Source organism: Labrus bergylta, chromosome 10, assembly GCF_963930695.1.
Source record: "Labrus bergylta chromosome 10, fLabBer1.1, whole genome shotgun sequence".
Taxonomy (NCBI): domain Eukaryota; kingdom Metazoa; phylum Chordata; class Actinopteri; order Labriformes; family Labridae; genus Labrus; species Labrus bergylta.
In genome coordinates this window covers 19839141-19856354 of record NC_089204.1, presented here as the reverse complement: position 1 = coordinate 19856354, position 17214 = coordinate 19839141, and the positions used below count along the sequence as shown (strand labels likewise).

Here is a 17214-nt window from a genome sequence, read left to right as displayed (position 1 = left end):
TGATAATATGTCTACACTCATGCACTTTAACTTATGTCAATACTGTCCATTTACTACTCTGTTTCTGCACATTTACATTTAATCTTTCATATTTAATTTACAACTCTGTTTTTGCACATTTACATTTAATCTTTTATATTTAATTTACAACTATTTACAACTTTGTTTTTGCACATTTACATTTAATCTTTCATATTTAATTTACAACTCTGTTTTTGCACATTTACATGTAATCTTTCATATTTAATTTACAACTCTGTTTTTGCACATTTACATGTAATCTTTCATATTTAATTTACAACTCTGTTTTTGCACATTTACATTTAATCTTTTATATTTAATTTACAACTATTTACAACTTTGTTTTTGCACATTTACATTTAATCTTTCATATTTAATTTACAACTCTGTTTTTGCACATTTACATTTAATCTTTCATATTTAATTTACAACTCTGTTTTTGCACATTTACATGTAATCTTTCACATTTAATTTACAACCATTTACAACTCTGTTTTTGCACATTTACATTTAATCTTTCATATTTAATTTACAACTCTGTTTTTGCACATTTACATTTAATCTTTCATATTTAATTTACAACTCTGTTTTTGCACATTTACATTTAATCTTTCATATTTAATCTTCCTAGTAATGCTTAGTTAAATCCTGATTGTATATATTCACATTCATTCTTATTTTTGATATCTTTAGTACTTAATGTATTTAATATTATATTGTGTTTAGATTGCTAACATTGTGGGTTTTTTTTACTCATATTGTGTGTTTGGATAACCTGCTGCTGTAACGCCACAATTTCCCAGTTTGGGATCAATAAAGTAATTCTATTCTATTCTAAATATCAAGGAAGCAGATGTTGGCCCCGTTCAGAATAAAGACACATTTTGAGTCACTCACTAAGTCGGTTAGAATTAGAAACACAGTTTTTTTTGGGGTGGAGTAGAGATGAATCAATCTTTTTTCCTGCGTTCAATGATGCATTGGGGCGGTACTGGAGACAGCCGGGTGGTGGTGCTGTGTCGACAACGCGAGAGCAAGGTCACACTGTGTACCATTCTGCTTGTCTGCGCTGCTCAAACGAACGCTGCAGCTGCCGTAGTCTTCTTCTCTCCGCTGCACACTGTCGCACAGCCATGGCGGACAGCGCAAGCGAGAGCGACACGGACGGAGCGGGCAGCAGCTCGGCCACCCCGATGTCGTCCTCCGCTTCAAATTCGGGAAAACCGAGCGTAGTCATTTCACAGTTCCGCCTGGAGGAGCTGACGAACCGCCTCGCCTCGCTACAACAAGAGAATAAAGTTCTTAAAATTGAGCTGGAAACGTTCAAACTCAAGTGTAAAGCGCTGCAGGAGGAGAATCGGGACCTCCGCAAAGCTAGCGTCACCATTGTGAGTAACGTTAGCTCGCTAACTAGCTAGCTACAACCTGCCCCCCCCCCTCCTCCCTCCCTACTCCCCACGCCACCTATAATACTGCATTTATCAGTTAGTTAGCTATGGCTACTGTTGGATGTTTGTTGTTAAATGGTCAATATCGCCTCGTAGAATGTGTAATATAAACATGTTATCTTAATTTGAACACAGCGTGTCAGTGTTGTGCTAGCAGCTTCTTTTGCATTAGCGTGGAGGATATCTTGCTAATTTAGCCAGCGGACTTCGGGGGTGGTGGGTGGGTAAGGGGGGGGGGGGTTGCTAGGTAGCTGGGCCAGTTGTGTTTCGCTTTGTTTTGCTTTGCGTTGCTAATCTAGCGTTGAAACAGAGGTGTGTGTGTGTGTGTGTGTGTGCATCGTTAGTGGAAGTTTACGGGAGTGCTTTTAGCTTCACTGTTAGTTCACAACATTGTCACCCAACGTTGTGACCATCAGGATATGAAAAGTGCTCAGCTTGCACAGGCAGCGTTGGGCCGATGCGTCATATGTCTGCATGCTCAGGTTAATCAACTCCAGCTTCATAAAAAATGTGTAACCGATCTGGTCGGATGGATAGGGAAGTATGTAGGCCAAAATTAAGCGAGCTAGTAAAACGCCAGGCTCATGTGTTGTCAAGTCAGACACAGTGCAGCCTCCCCCCCCCCCCCCCCATCCTCCTCCTCCTGTGCATGTGTACGGCTTAACTAGATGTGTGCTTGCTATTGTCATTGTTGTTCAACTCTTTTTTTTTTTTTTAAAAGGATGAGGATGCATCATTTTATATTGGTGCAGTCGTATCCTTGGTGTGTCCCAACACCCATGTCTGACTCTTCATATTACTGTCAGCCATCCATTACAACATTATCATCTTGAGTCATTATGGAAAAGTCTCCTTCCTCTTTGGCTAACACACCTCACTGCAGCAGACTTTGGCTGATTGATGCGTGTCTTTTTTTTTTTTGTTGCTGTTGTGGTGCAGCAGCAGCGTGCATGCACCATTGATGGCTACAGTTCATCAAGTCTGTACATGTGAAAATCCAACAGATCCACAATTGTATTTCACTTAACGCTTGCCTCTGCCACTCTCTCTCTCTCTCTCTCATTTTTCCGTTTGTTTCTGCAGCAAGCAAGAGCAGAGCAGGAGGAAGAATTTATTAGCAACACGTTGTTTAAGAAGATCCAGGCCCTTCAAAAGGAGAAGGAGACCTTGGCGGTCAACTATGAAAAGGAGGAGGAATTTCTCACCAATGAACTGTCAAGGAAACTCATGCAAGTAAGTGATGGGAACAACATGGGATTTTTTTTTTTTTTTTTAACCTGCTGGTTGGAGATGTTTATATCAGGCACAACTCAAACATCTGTTGATGATGACCTGTCGTATTGATAAAGACACTATGGGAAAGACATGTTGGTTTAGTTCTCAGGTATGCAAATGTTTTGGCAGTAGCATTGTTATGTGTGTTTAGCTTGAGCTATCTGGGTGTGTGTGTGTGTGTGTCTATGCACACCACTCAAAGAGGTTGTAGACGCTGGTCCATTATCATCAACTGTATTGGTACTTGGCTGAAGCCTGGAAAGGCTCAAGATGACTTCACTGCGCCTGCTAGCTTCTCTTAATGACTCTCAAATTACTCTCCTCCCGTCTGTCGGCTATTTGGTTCAGTCTGTTTTCCATATCTTATTTTCCCACTGCAGAGTGTACAGAACACAGAGACACACTCTCACAAAGCTCAGTGGCTAGTGGCTTAATGGTTTAATGTGTGGTGATGTGGGGAAACTGTAAGGGACACGTGTAAATGCCTAGACAGACCCTGCTTAAGGTCCTGATGATGAACTTGCTTTGGCTGTTGTTATTTTAACCTCCTTACTAAACAAGAAACAGACCCATGTGTGCCTCTGCATGGAGACTTGGTACAGCTGACAAATGCATTTCAGGGGGTGTGCAAGAGTGTGTATACACGTCTACATGGACATGCATTATCCTCTTGTGATGATAGAGGGGGAATTTTACTTGGAGTGTAAATGATTCTTTGGGGAAGTACTTTTGTAAACAGTTTTGTCTCAACTGTGTTTTCCCCTTCTTTCTTTTGATGATGCAGTTCTTACTCATCGTCTAAACTTTAGGATCAAACGATGTAGTTCTCTCATTATGCTTTTGGATCAGTACACCCTTTCAGCAAACTCAATGACCTGTACAATGTCAATTAGAGGTACAATGTCATTTTCATCCCCACTGATATCATCTTATGTGCCATAGATCTTTCTCTCCAGAGAAGGAGCTGATAAAATGTTGCAAACTTTCCTGGCCTAATTGTTATTATTACATGAGATAACAAAGGGAGAAACTTTCATGCATTTATCATGGTGTACAGTCTGTACACAGAGGAGACCTGTTATTATTGTTCTTGTATTACTTGCTGAAAGTTTTTACATAATTCCTTAAGCTGAAAACAAACTGATGCATTTTAATGCACGCCTTAGGCTGAATTGGCACTCACCACACAGTGGAGTTGGGCGGAGGCCTGTCATACAGGAGTAGTTAGATGTTTTGGCGAAAAGGGAGGGACATCTTATTAGCCAGGAAACACAGAGCACTCGACTGTTTATAAATGCAGTAAGTTAAAACAAACTGGTGTTCTAGTTGTTTCTTTTAAAAGGAGCACAATGGAAAGGTTTATTTTTCCCCTCAAGTCTTTTCCCATGAATGGATTAGCATCTTTTTCCTTGTAATGAGTAATCACTTGTATAATTCATTGCACAAGCTTCCCATTTAGAATCAAGGCTGAACCGCACCCTGTTTTTGTGTTTGAAAGCTGCCAAAGGTGGTTACTTTGGTTGCCAAATCATTATTTCACTTTCTTGATTCTTCTGGGAAGGTTCAACCACAAATCCAGTATAACTGTAACCTTGTAAATCACGTTTGGCTATATTCTCAATGTGAAAGCTAAATGCGATGATCTGCAACCAAGTGTGTGAGGTCACTGCGGTCATCGAATAGTTTTTAGGTGACTCACCATCATTCTTGCTCTTCTCCCTTCTTTCTCATCTCCTGTGTTCTTCACCTCCTCCCCCTTTCTTCTGCCCATGCACCTTCTTCTTCTTTTTTTCTATGTAGCTTCAGCATGAGAAGGCTGAGCTGGAGCAGCACTTGGAGCAGGAGCAGGAGTTCCAGGTTAACAAACTCATGAAAAAGATCAAGAAGATGGAGAATGAAACCATCTCAAAGCAGCTAACCCTGGAACAGGTATTCTTATTGTGGTAGAGCAAAAAGGTTTTAGCATGCAGTGTGAAGCAACATGTCCCTATACTATACTTGTTTGTCCACTCACTGTAGTTATGTGAGAGCCACACATTTTTCAATCTGTATTACTTACTAGAGGAAAATAGCTGGAAAAAACATTTGGGTCTGTGGCTGGTCCCATCCTGTTTTTGCTAAACCCCTCTGTAATGCTTCCATCCTCTGATGACAGGATTTTTCTGTAGACGTGCATGACTTCATTATAGCTTGCCTTCTCATTTATGAGTGTGTACGCATGTACCTGAGTGATGCCTGAAAAATGCAAAGTGGGACATTTTCTAAAATCTGGACTTATCTTCTCCACAAATCCCCTAATAAAAAAGCTTATTTTATTGTTAATGTTTATTTTATATCGGTTGGAACAAAGGGAAACTTAAACTATCTGGCATTTTTCTGACACTGTGCCTTTCACAAGCAAGCACTGTACTGCACCTTTATGAAAGTGAAGCTTATCTGGACAGAGACCTTGGGTTTGCAGCTCAGTAAACCTGTATGCAGGCCTCTGAATGCCTTTCAACATCAAGGTTTTTGTGTCTCTGAACGTCACTCTCCGCTCCCTCCTTTCATTCTGCAGTTGAGGCGAGAGAAGATCGACCTTGAGAACACATTAGAGCAGGAACAAGAGGCCCTGGTAAACAGACTGTGGAAGCGGATGGACAAACTGGAGGCTGAGAAAAGGTGTGGATGATCATATAATGTGTTAAAGATTTCAGTTTTTCTTCACATGATGGACATTTTAGAATCCGATCCAATACCTATACTCAAACCCACATGAAAGCAAAAACACTTTTTCTATTATAAATCAAGGAGAAAAGGCTCTTGATGATTAACACGTATCAAATTATTTTATGTAATGTATATTTATATATGGATGCAAATTAATATTATTTATTATTAATTAAACTTTTAAAGTGAAAAAATAAGAACCAATCTCACAACCAGTCCCATGTGCTCAAGTGTTTTATCAAGTGCATTATCAGATGAGTTAATAACGTAAATGCTCAGGAGCTTTCAACTTTCTATAACTTAAATTAGTGTTCATCCTTCGATAGGACATACTTGGATTAGTCTGTAACATGGCTTACTCTTTAAAGCTATTGTTATAGTTTTAAATCTGATTTAGTTACTTTATAAAACTACAAGTATTACTCTTACTCTTATGTCATTGCACATTTAGTTGGATTTTTATCCAGTGATTTTATTGTATATATTTTTAATTGTTTAAGTTTTTTATGAAACATGCATGCCATGTGTCTTTTCCCCTTTTCTGTATCTCTGATTGACATGCACACTTAAAATGCCTGCCTGGCACAAAGACAAGTGACTCAAAAGGATTTGATTATAAAGGGTTGAATAACTAACCCGCTATGAAGTGTGATTATATATATATATATACAATTTCTTCATCTGAAGATGAAGCAAAAAGACTTTTGAGTAGGTTTTAATTTTTTGGAACGATGTCAGTTGTCTTAAATCAACCTATAAAAAGCTAGGCCGTCTACTAATATCTTATGAAAGGTAGTGTTAATGCAGTTACTCTTATTTCTGTTGACTAATTTGAAAGTATTTTTTTGTTTTGTTTCTGAACAAGAATCCTTCAGGAGAAGTTGGACCAGCCCGTATCAGCTCCTCCCTCCCCAAGAGACGTTTCCATGGAGATAGACTCACCAGAGAACATGATGCGGCATATCCGCTTCCTGAAGAATGAGGTGGAGAGGCTCAAGAAAAGCCTGCGCACCACCGAGCTGCAACGTAAGTGGCCACTCACCTGTCACCTGAGCTAAGGGGGTGTTAACGTGAAAGAGGCACATGCCTTCAAGTGTTGATCAAGGATGTGACCGATCTTTTGATAATCTAAGAGGGTTGAATTCCCTGTACACCCAGGCAGGGGTGGATTTCCATAGAGTAGACAGAACAGGATACATTCTGGCCATGTCTGACTAAGTTCCATCCTCATCAAGTTGCATCTTCTAGAGGCTTAAAGTAGTTTGAAAAAGTCAGGCTGCACATCTATCAACAACAATCCTCAAAGAAAGTAATCGTTTTTGAAAAAGGGACCCAGTACATCCTAGCATGTTGTTCATGTTTTTTGTGTAGATATGGTTTAATGCAACGTACGAAATATGGGAAATGAACAGTTTCTTACATAGACATGTCAATATCCCTTCTACCGTAGTCTCAGAGACACAGATAATGTGCAGTCATTGCAGAAAAAAACTTACCAAACCACACTCCTTCCTAATAGATTAAGGGACCAATTGGTTCTGTTATTCTGTTCTTTTTTTTTAAATTAACTCCTTTGATAATATCAAGTAGATTTCACAGCTCTGGTGTGCACTTCATATCACACACACTAGTGCTTCATGAGGATACAGACACGGATACCATTTGTCAAACAATGGTATACTCATCATGGGTGCTTTAAAGAGCACTCTGAACAACCTTTAACAAAAGGCAGCGAGCATATTTGTTAAATGGCAACTGCCTGTACTTATACTTTGCATATTGTTATCTGACAAGGTAGCAAGGCAACGGGGCGGCAGATAGCCTGGTGGTTATGAAGTGCGCCCTGTGTACAGAGGCTATGGTCCTCATTGCAGCGGCTGTGTGTATGAATCCGACCTCTGCTGTTTGCAACATGTCTTCCAACACTCTCTCTTCCACACATTTCCCATCTCTCTTCAGCTGTCCAATCTAATAAAGGTAAAAGGTAGCAAGGCAATGAAATATAAGATACTGTGTTTATTTGAAAAGAAGAGAGTTTTTAAAATTGTTACAACTGATCTTTATCTTACAATATGATAAGGTACCTTGACCTTATACTATAGGTGACTGAATGTTCGCAGTGATTGATAGCCAATATTAGAGAAATTTCAGTACTCTTAAAGTAGTTTCTTTTTAATTTTTAGAGAGGAAAAGTCTGAGGTCAGAATTTGTGTTGTAGATGTTTTGTTGTGTTCCTGATGGAAAGTTATGATTAATGTTTACAATGAAATGTGCATCTTCTGTTACTTTTGGTCAATGCTCAATTTTTATAAATTCATCAAAATGGGGCAGGGTTATGTCTGAGTTGGTCTCTGAAAGGGGGTAAAACAATGTGTACACATATCTACTCACATGTAAATAACTTTGTAATAATGTCACTGTGGGGTTACGATTAGGCAGAGGCTGGGGACCTGTGTGGCACCAGAAGGTGGAATCTAGATTAGTCTACCGCATTATCAACTTGACTTCCTCTTTAATAACACAGATTTTCATATTTTATGGGTGCCACTGTGATGTCGTAACATTGCAGAAGTCTGCTTGTTGTTTAGATAGTCAGGAGTGTTTATTATACTAGATTGTACCTCAGCAAAATTAATTATTAAAAGGGCATTAGTCTGAACACATACCTGGGAGTGTCTGTAAATGTGATTTAGGTGATTCTTCGATTTTACCACTAGAGGGAGCTGTCAGGCCACTCTTTAACACTCTATCCAGGAAACCAAGTGAAGCAGATAAAAGGATTCTCCTTTCCTAATACACTGTAGAAATCAGCATTGGTCCTTTACTTTCTTTGATGAAAGAAAATGATGAACTGCACGGACAAACAGTTGCTGTCGGAGGTCTTACTTTATAATGAATGAAGTCATTCTATTTTGTTGCAACAGTTTTGATATGAAATACATTATATCAGCTGTGTTTATAATATACAGATTCCAGGATGTGTCCTTAACAATTCTTCAAATAATGTCATTTATTTTCATGCGTCTCCTCCCAGACACAGAGAAGCGTGCCCAGTACATAGAGGAGGAACGGCACATGAGGGAGGAGAACATCCGGCTGCAGAGAAAGCTTCAGAGAGAAATGGAGCGCAGGGAGGCCCTGTGCAGACAGCTGTCAGAGAGTGAATCCAGCCTGGAGATGGACGATGAAAGGTAAAGGGTGGTACACACAATAAAAGAGATTATCAAAGAGGTCTTGATAACTTTAAACGGTTGTACAAATGAACATGGTTCAGCCAGTAATAAGTAGTGGATAAGAGACACTTCACTTTCTGAACTGGAGCTGGATGTAGCAGAGTTCCTCAATGGTCATTTTTCTCTGTTGGCTATTCACAATTATTATTTTTTATACATGCCTTCATCATGATTGGCAACGTAACTACTTGGTGTCCATTGAAGCATCATAAAATCCGGTAAATGTTTAATCAGAGAACAACCTCTTAGACTGCTTCAGACAGCAGTGTCAGCAAAGAGAAAAATCAAAAGTCATCTGCCCTACTTTAGGGTGTTTGTCTTCATGTAAGGTTCTGTATCGTAAACATCTAATCACTTTATCTTTACACCTGCCATTGTACTGCTATTGTCTGTAATATCATAATCCTTTTAATATCAGTTTATTTTGCTTTTATTTCTTTAATGCGAGTGTGCAGGCGCATATTACTGTCTAATGCTCTTGGGTACACATTTCAACTTTTTTTTACTGTCATACATGACACATATACAAAGATACATTTGATAGATATTTTATTTTAAGTACATATTCTTTCTAAGGTTCATACAAATGGGTTTGTGTGCAGTTTCCATTTAAGCTTAAATCAACTTGCATATATTCTGCCCTCAGCAGAGATAAGTAGATGCAAAACATGAAAAGCTACTAGTATTGTCTTTAAACACATTTTTTTATCCAAGCATGGAACACAATCTATTCAAAAACAGACCAGTACTAAACAGCACTAAATCTTTGTTCTCCTGCATCTGTAAAACATATCTTGTCCTTCCAACTTGAGAACCACTGTTGCCTCACGTTCCACATTATAGACAGTATGAGCACTCTTGACTTTAATTTAAAGCAGCCATGAAGATTTTAACGATAATCACAAAATATTCTCCTCATGGTGATTAGATTGTTCTTTTTTTGTCATTCTATAGAAGGATGGATTTTATTTTTAAGAGGTGGGACAAAGAAATCTAAATTTTCACAATTTTTTTCCCTCAGGTACTTCAACGAGATGTCTGCACAGGGCTTGCGAGCAAGGACCGTGTCCAGCCCCATTCCCTACACCCCGTCCCCCAGCTCCAGCCGACCCATATCACCTGGTAGGTACACTTAAGACCACAAATGTTGTCGACACAGATGTCAGCATATATATTGGTTGATATTAAAATATGTAGCACTATATTAAGCACCTTTGACACCATATGAGTAATTGCCAGAAGAGCAGCTCAATCTGGTTTCATCTTTTGATCAAACATTCAATGACACTGAATTAGAAGTAGGCCAGTTAAACCATAAACTTATATCTCCAGTGGCAATGAAATAAAACATGTTCACTCTGGAGAATCATAAAAAAATTTATGGTTACATTGTCAATGCTTAGTTGAAAGTCATAGATGTTGTTTTTTTTTAAACTTTTTTACAAAAGTTAAGTACAACAACTCAAAATTCAAATGCTGAGTAAACACGAATCCAACTTAATTAAAGCTGTTGTGTTTTATAATAAATGTTTGCCCTGCCATAATACAGTGAACTACAAGAAACAATTCTGCTCCGGGTTTTTATAACATAGTTAATGAGTTGCTGCATCGATATAAGGTGGAGTAATAGGCTGTGTCTTCAAAGTCTTTCTGTGTATTTAAGGGTGAGTATGTGAGATAATGGAAAAAGGAAAGAGGAAACAACAAAATAAAAAGTAGTGAATTCAATTAGGGCAAATAACATAAAGCTCTCACAGGTTAATACGCTTGTTATTTAAAAGGGCATTTTTTGTAAACCCAAACTTCAAATCTTAACCCGTCTTGACCCTTGAGTCTCTCAATCCCAGAGTCCTCATGCTAATTACATTTTGGAGGGAAATTGAGCCATTCCAGGTCCAATCAATCCCATTGAGTGTGATTCAGCAAGAATTTACATTAAGCCTTAATATATAAACAATGATAAGCTGAACCTTAGGTGTCAGAGCCATGTTGTTTTTCTGCTTTGTTGGCCAGCTGCAGATTGCAGTGACCTGGTTGGAAGTAATCCTGAAGCAGGTGTTTAGTTGAGAAATAGCAGTGCACTGAGGCATAACAGCCAGAGTTGAATTTATAGCTGACTATAAAGATTAAAAACATGAGTATACACAGGGTATGCAACTTTTTTTTTAATGTCTGTCTTTCAGGTCTCTCATATGGCAGCCACACAGTTGGCTTTACCCCTCCAGCAACACTGTCCAGAGCTGCCATCTCCCACTACAACACCCCTGCCCTGCACGTCCACGGAAGCTCCTCTCATGCCGTAGCGGTAAGTGACATCCGCATACACTTTGTTAACACGCATTGTGAGTGTTTTTAGGATCTCATAGGCGTATATTTTTCACATTTATAAGGGCTTGTTGTAGTTGTCTTAAGGTGACAACCCTGAACTCAATTATTTTGTTTAAGGATTTGAAGTTTAGTTCCTTTATTTGATATATGAACAATGTCCACGTCAAGGCCTGTTTAAAGTCGACATTACTCTGCCAACACTTGAGCAAAATACCTACCGGTAAATAGAAAAATGTTTAATCCCCTAAAGGAGCACAAGGACGAAGGCACTGGAGATGCCCAAAGTTACATGCAGAAATGTTTTTACTCCGTTCATCCTGCAAATCATTCAGTAAACCTGAGTGACCTGATATGATCCTTTCAATTCATCTATTTTCATTCATGGCATAATAATAATATGAAGAATAATAATCATCATCATAATGGTTTATTAATAAAGCACACAAAGAAACTATAAAACCACATCCTTTCACATTTACAAAAAACGATCTTATCCCCTCGCGATGTCTTCCAGAAGCCATGGCCACTCCTTTCAGGTTCCAAAAGTCAAATCCCATAATGAAGCTCCACTAAATAAATCTGGTTTCAACCAGCTCTGCAATTTGAGGCATTTGGTTGTAAAGGAGTTTAAGGCCCCTCCCTTGCCTGACACATGAAGGTGTCACTAGTCTCTAGTCTACTTAAACCCCTCCTCTGCTCTCCCCCCCCCCCCCCCCCCCCCCCAGTTGTTATTGCATGGTCATGGTCCATCAAAGCATGTCCAGACAATATGTTTTCACTTTCATCAACAGTGTTCTTCTGTTGTATAAGTTTATACCAGACAGCAGGACTTGAAGTGTGTGTGCTTGTCTTATTCATCTTTTCTTTGTCTAATATGTCATGATTTCTTCATATATTGCTGTCAGATCAAATAGTATTAATTATAAATATGAAAATTTATTGGATTTAAATTTTAAAAATGAAGCTAAATGCTCTAATAGTAGTATTTAAGGTACAAGTACTGTCAAAGGAGAGTTCCTATGATGCGCCTTTGTCTTGACTTAGTCTGATCATACTGTGTGTCCATGTTGTCATGATCAGCTGATATTAGAAATGTGCTACTGGAGTTATGGCTGAGCAGCGGACATATCGTGCAGTGTTACTGTCTCTTCATCTGTCCTGTGTTTTGAAGGTTTACAGATTGTCCTGCTGTTGATCCTGTATTGATGTGTCTGCAGTGACACAGTTTAATAAAAAAAAAAAAAAAAACAAGAGCTGAAAGATGCAACTAAACTCAGCACAGTTATTTAAGCACTCTATTTATGTTTCTAAATATTTTGGTAGGTAGATCTTCAGCAGCAAATAAAGCTTTTTAATAATAATAAAGTGTGGGGGGGAGGAATTTTAAAGATCTGTTCATGTTTCATGAACAGAACATGTTCATAGGGCGGCAGTAGCTCAGTCTGTAGGGACTTGGGTTGATAATCGGAGGGTCGTCGGTTTAAGTCCGGAAATTGGCCTCGTAGTTGGAGAGGTGCCCTTGAAGTGCCCTTGAGCAAGGCACCTTCCCCTCGCAGGATCAATAAAGTATAAATTATGTTTATTTTTTATTCCACATTATTGAAAGCCATATCAATACAAGTATTGTATCAATAAGCAGTAAAATGTTACCCAAACCTGATTAATAGTTTTAGATTAATTTGAGTCACGTGTAATAGTACACGATTTGTGAATAACATCTTTGGAAACAAGCTCTAATTCTGTTTCTAAATCAACAGTCAGGTGGCTGTCTGTTGATCTGAACCCAGTTTGACATGGTGATTAACTGTAGAGTTAGAGTCCTTATTGAAATGGCTTTTCATGACCTGCTCATTACACTGGAGTTGTGAATTTCTATTCTTCTGCTGGTGTGGTAATATTCAGTAACGTGTCAACATGAACTGTAAATGACCCAGTGTCCAAATTAAAAAAGATTGTTCACGTTGCTACAAAAAAGCACTCTAGTGTACAATGATATAGTATAGTTATAGTTTTACATGAATTACTTAATTTCTATTCAATGTATACCTGAGGGTTGTAACCTGATGACTTACATCAGACTTCAGGATTAAATGACCTCTTTTTCATGCCAAGTCTCCTCTTTTTCTTTTCCTATCTCGGCCCGGAGAGAGCAGCAACCTGATTGTCCTTTATTAGGTTTAAACTTGCTCTGACATGTTTGGCCTCTGTTAAATGACACATCAGCACATTACTGCATTTATTTACATAATAATAGCCTAATTAACTGGTAAAAACAAAATATGAACATAAGAGTTTGTATGCTACTGTCAGGGTTTCCAATGCTACTTAAAGTATCTGTGAAGTGTATTAAAAATGTTCTATATTCCCAAAGTGTATCAACTTAATTAACCATTTTTAGAAATGACCCACTCTGGGAACTTAAAGAGCCCATATTATGCCCTTTTTGGGGTTCGTATATTTAATCTATGTACCTACTAAAGTACGTTCACAATAGCTAAAGTCCAAAAAAAGTGTCTGTTTTCATGAACTGCCGCTCCATGCACCTGCTCGCTTCTGACTCCCTCTCTAAGGCTCTGAAGTGCCCACGTTCAGAGTCCCCACGTGTGCCAAGTCTGATCTGATTGGTCGGCCTGTCGGCTCTGCCGTAATTGGTCAGTTGCTCAGCACGGTTCTCGGCATGTCCCGCCTCTTTTACCACACTGGCTCCGTCCGAGGGGAGCATAAACATTAGCACCTTAGCACTACTGTGCTACCGCAGGCTACGGCATATCGTGGGCGTGCTACAGAAGTTAATGGGCGCACAACATGAGCTGCAGGGCTTGCCACAACGAGCCAATGGGCTTAGATCTGTGTTCTCACACTGACAATGACGTCGGACTGACACATTTTTATCGAGGGGGGCTAGAACCGAGCGTTACATGCAGCTAATGCTGCAGCTAACAGGAGGACGTAGGAGAAGCCGCGTTTCCGCAGACTTTGAATTGTTGCACATAGATGTGCCTAAACATGCACAGGACACTTGGAAAACACACTAAAGAGCATATAAAACCAGAAAAAGCATAATATGGGACCTTTAACACAAATTAATTTTCTCTTAACACCCTTTTTTCTTTCATCTTTCCATTCTTATGACTGGAGGTCCAGATTTCCAGGTCATGACCAATTATTCATTGCAGGAACTCGACTTGTGTAACCTTGTCCCCAAGTCTTTGTACCTTCAGTTGTATGTTGCCCTGGAAACACTGTTGAACAAAAGAAATTAATACTTTAATTACTTTAAGTATTCTAGAAAAACATTGAATAAATGCCCTCCCAGTGAGAATATGTTGGTTTACCACTATCTGTTTATGATGCAGCGTCCCAATAGTTTAATACACGATGAGTCTGATCATTTTATTCCTTTTCTTTTTCAAACAGAGGCCCTCCCCAAGAAGAAGCACCAGCCCCGACAAATTCAAACGTCCAACACCCCCACCCTCCCCCAATACGCACTCAGGGGCCCTGCAGGCTCAGCCTCCGCTCCCCCCACCAGCTCAGCCCATGGTCCAGTCCATGTCCTCCCCGGCAGCTATGTCGCAGCACGCAGCAGCAGCACAGCAGCCTCCCTCCCAGCCTTAACGCAACACACAGTCTCTGTCTTTGCGTGTGAGTGCGCCCACTGAATGCCACGACGCTACCGCAACAGCAGCTTCCATCATTACCAGCCCTGGAAGACAAGTTTCTTTCTCTGTACCAACTCCACAAAAGAATCGGCTCAAAAAGATTTAGAGGGGAAAGAAACAAGACAGCGGCTCTCCATCAGTGAAGCTGTCTGCCAAATCCACACGTGGCGTTACTTAACTACTCTTAAAAGGAATGGATGGACTGAGAAATGATCGCTTCTGGGATTTGTAGGCCAATTATCGTTTCCACCTTACGTCTTGTACATGTTATGTTTTTTTTTTTCTTTGCTTGGGACTTAAGCTGGTTGGAATTGTTGTTGTGGCGCTTCTAAGATAGCACAAACAGCACGTACAGTATGTATCATGGTGGTGTTTTCTGATAGGTTGGATGTTTGGATCAATCGATGGATGTATGGCTAGAGTAATGATTGAATTGATAGATGGATGTTGATTCTTTTCATGCCTATAAAATGACACTCGACTGCAGTAATGTCCTCCACTCCAGCTCACCCACCCCTTTTGTCTCTCAGGCAGTGTCAACAGTTCACCTGACCCCAAGCTCAACATAGCTTTGATGGGTCAACTAGAGGTCTCACTGCTAGGAGTTTCTCCATTATAGGGCATTGATGAAAAAGCTCAATGAGCTTGCGCCACAGTTAATTTACTCTATGAAAGCATTCAAGGCTCGGCTGCTCTTCAGTGTAAAGGAAAAGGAAAAAAAGGATCGAGGAGGATGGACACAGGTACATAAACCACAGATAAATGTCGCCTTTTAAGGTGTTTAAAAAAATGTAGTCTGAGGTGTTACAACTTAGTCATGTACTCAGTCTCTTCTCTGCTCTTCTCTCTCTCTCTCTCTCTCTGGTGTATTTCTGAAAGCTTCTGTCATCCTTGTGGATATTCCTCATTAGAAAAAGGAAAAAAAACATAATGCTCTTTACACTAAATATACATACTGCTAAAACATTCTAAATGAATGGTACTGTTGAACTAAATTTCTATGTATGATTAAAGCTCTTGAGATGACAACCTCTGATTTGACTTGTCAGTTTTATGGATGGTGTTTGCTCATGTGTCATGACAGTAAAAAAAAAAAATAATGGATAAGCAAAGAACTATTGCAAATATGTTTTTGAATCGTCATGTTCTTCACAACACGAGATATTCATGCTGAATTTAACTGTTCCTGACTGGTGCCAGTCTCAAATCAGAATGATGTTTTTATGCTTTTCACTTCACTGAAATGTGTTCTTGTGGAAATCATGAGTTCCGACTGTGTCCCTACAGTTGTTTGTTGAAAATGTTTTGCCTTAAATAAATTCACACTGATGCAGCTCGCACACCGTCTGGAAAGGCCGGAAGCATGATTGTATTGTTAATAGTGGGTGAGTCCATGTTGATAACACTCTGTCATGTGTCCTGTGTTGTCTGAGGCTTCTGTAGTTTAACCCTCATGATCATTTGAATGAAATTCCTATTTAACTGATGTCTCTGGCTTTATTAAACTTAAATGCAGGTAAGAATGTTCTATCCTCTTCCTACCTTGATTTGCCTTTTCCTCTTATGTCTTAAATCATTTGCATAGTTTTCCAATGTCATTTATGGATACACATTCAGGTGATTCCATGCCCATGTCCAGGGACGCCATGAGGCTGACCTTGCTGGTTGCGAGTGATTTGTCTAGACGGTAATAAAAGGGATTTCTATAAAACTGGACCAGGTATTCTTGTTCACCAGAGGATGTTTCCATGTGATGAGCTGTATTACCTTTGATCCCCAGGCTTTTCAGTTACAGCGCCATCATCAGGTCAGAAACAATCTCTTTACTTTTGTTAATGAACATATTGCAGATAGAAGGACATTCCCTGCAGCCTGAGCTGTATTTTTTTTAATCTGCTAATTAGTAAAAGATGTCTTGCTAATAGATCAATCCAGCCAGAGTTTGGGATTGATATCTATATTTACAAAGTATTGTAGGTTAATGCCATTTAGTATTTGTTGTCTTCAACTAGACTATAAAGTAGGAATAATCAAATGATTAAAACTAATGAGGATTGTCCACATCGTGAAAAACAAACTCACGTGAAAATGCTAGGGGGGAAAACATAAGCCGGCACAAGATTCAAACTCAAGATGGGAATTAAATGAAATGGCTGAAAACGACAGTTGTGACAGAAACTGGATGTTCTCATTTGAACAGAACATATACAAAAAACACTTCCAACTTTCTTGTTGGCAATACTACTTGTTTTTAGATTTATCATTGATAACAGATCACAAAAAAACTATTGTAAAAGTGAGTCATCTTTCTGCATCTTCTTCCAGGCCAGAGATGTTTGACCTCTAATTCATGAGGTTAATGTAGACTGCAGCACAGTTCACTTTATGATCTGTGCTGAAGTCTACACTGTTAACATGTTTCATGTATTTAACAGTCATAAACCCACAACATAAAAACAAGATTATGTCACTGATGAAAAAAAATGGCAAATTATGAGAGCCCACTGTAAATTAAGGAACATATTTAAATCAAGCTTA

At 39.1% G+C, this 17214-nt stretch overlaps 1 protein-coding gene across 1 annotated transcript; it reads left to right on the top strand.

The window, feature by feature from the left end:
* The first annotated feature begins 1052 nt into the window (after positions 1–1052).
* LOC109987910 (coiled-coil domain-containing protein 6) lies at positions 1053–15705 on the top strand. Its single transcript, XM_020639187.2, has 9 exons — positions 1053–1409; positions 2553–2702; positions 4545–4673; positions 5302–5405; positions 6319–6479; positions 8488–8644; positions 9708–9808; positions 10870–10991; positions 14432–15705. The coding sequence occupies exons 1-9, from the start codon at positions 1155–1157 to the stop codon at positions 14630–14632; spliced, it is 1380 nt and encodes a 459-aa protein (XP_020494843.1). The 5' UTR covers positions 1053–1154; the 3' UTR covers positions 14633–15705.
* Positions 15706–17214: the final 1509 nt, after the last annotated feature.

What these genes read in the sequence shown, in the direction of transcription:
- LOC109987910 (XM_020639187.2), top strand. Translation starts at nt 1,155, where the DNA reads ATGGCGGACAGCGCAAGCGAGAGCGACACGGACGGAGCGGGCAGCAGC. An exon ending in AAACTGGAGGCTGAGAAAAG is followed by an intron (nt 5,406 to 6,318) that starts GTGTGGATGATC and finishes TTTCTGAACAAG; the next exon opens with AATCCTTCAGGAGAAGTTGG. An exon ending in CTGGAGATGGACGATGAAAG is followed by an intron (nt 8,645 to 9,707) that starts GTAAAGGGTGGT and finishes TTTTTCCCTCAG; the next exon opens with GTACTTCAACGAGATGTCTG.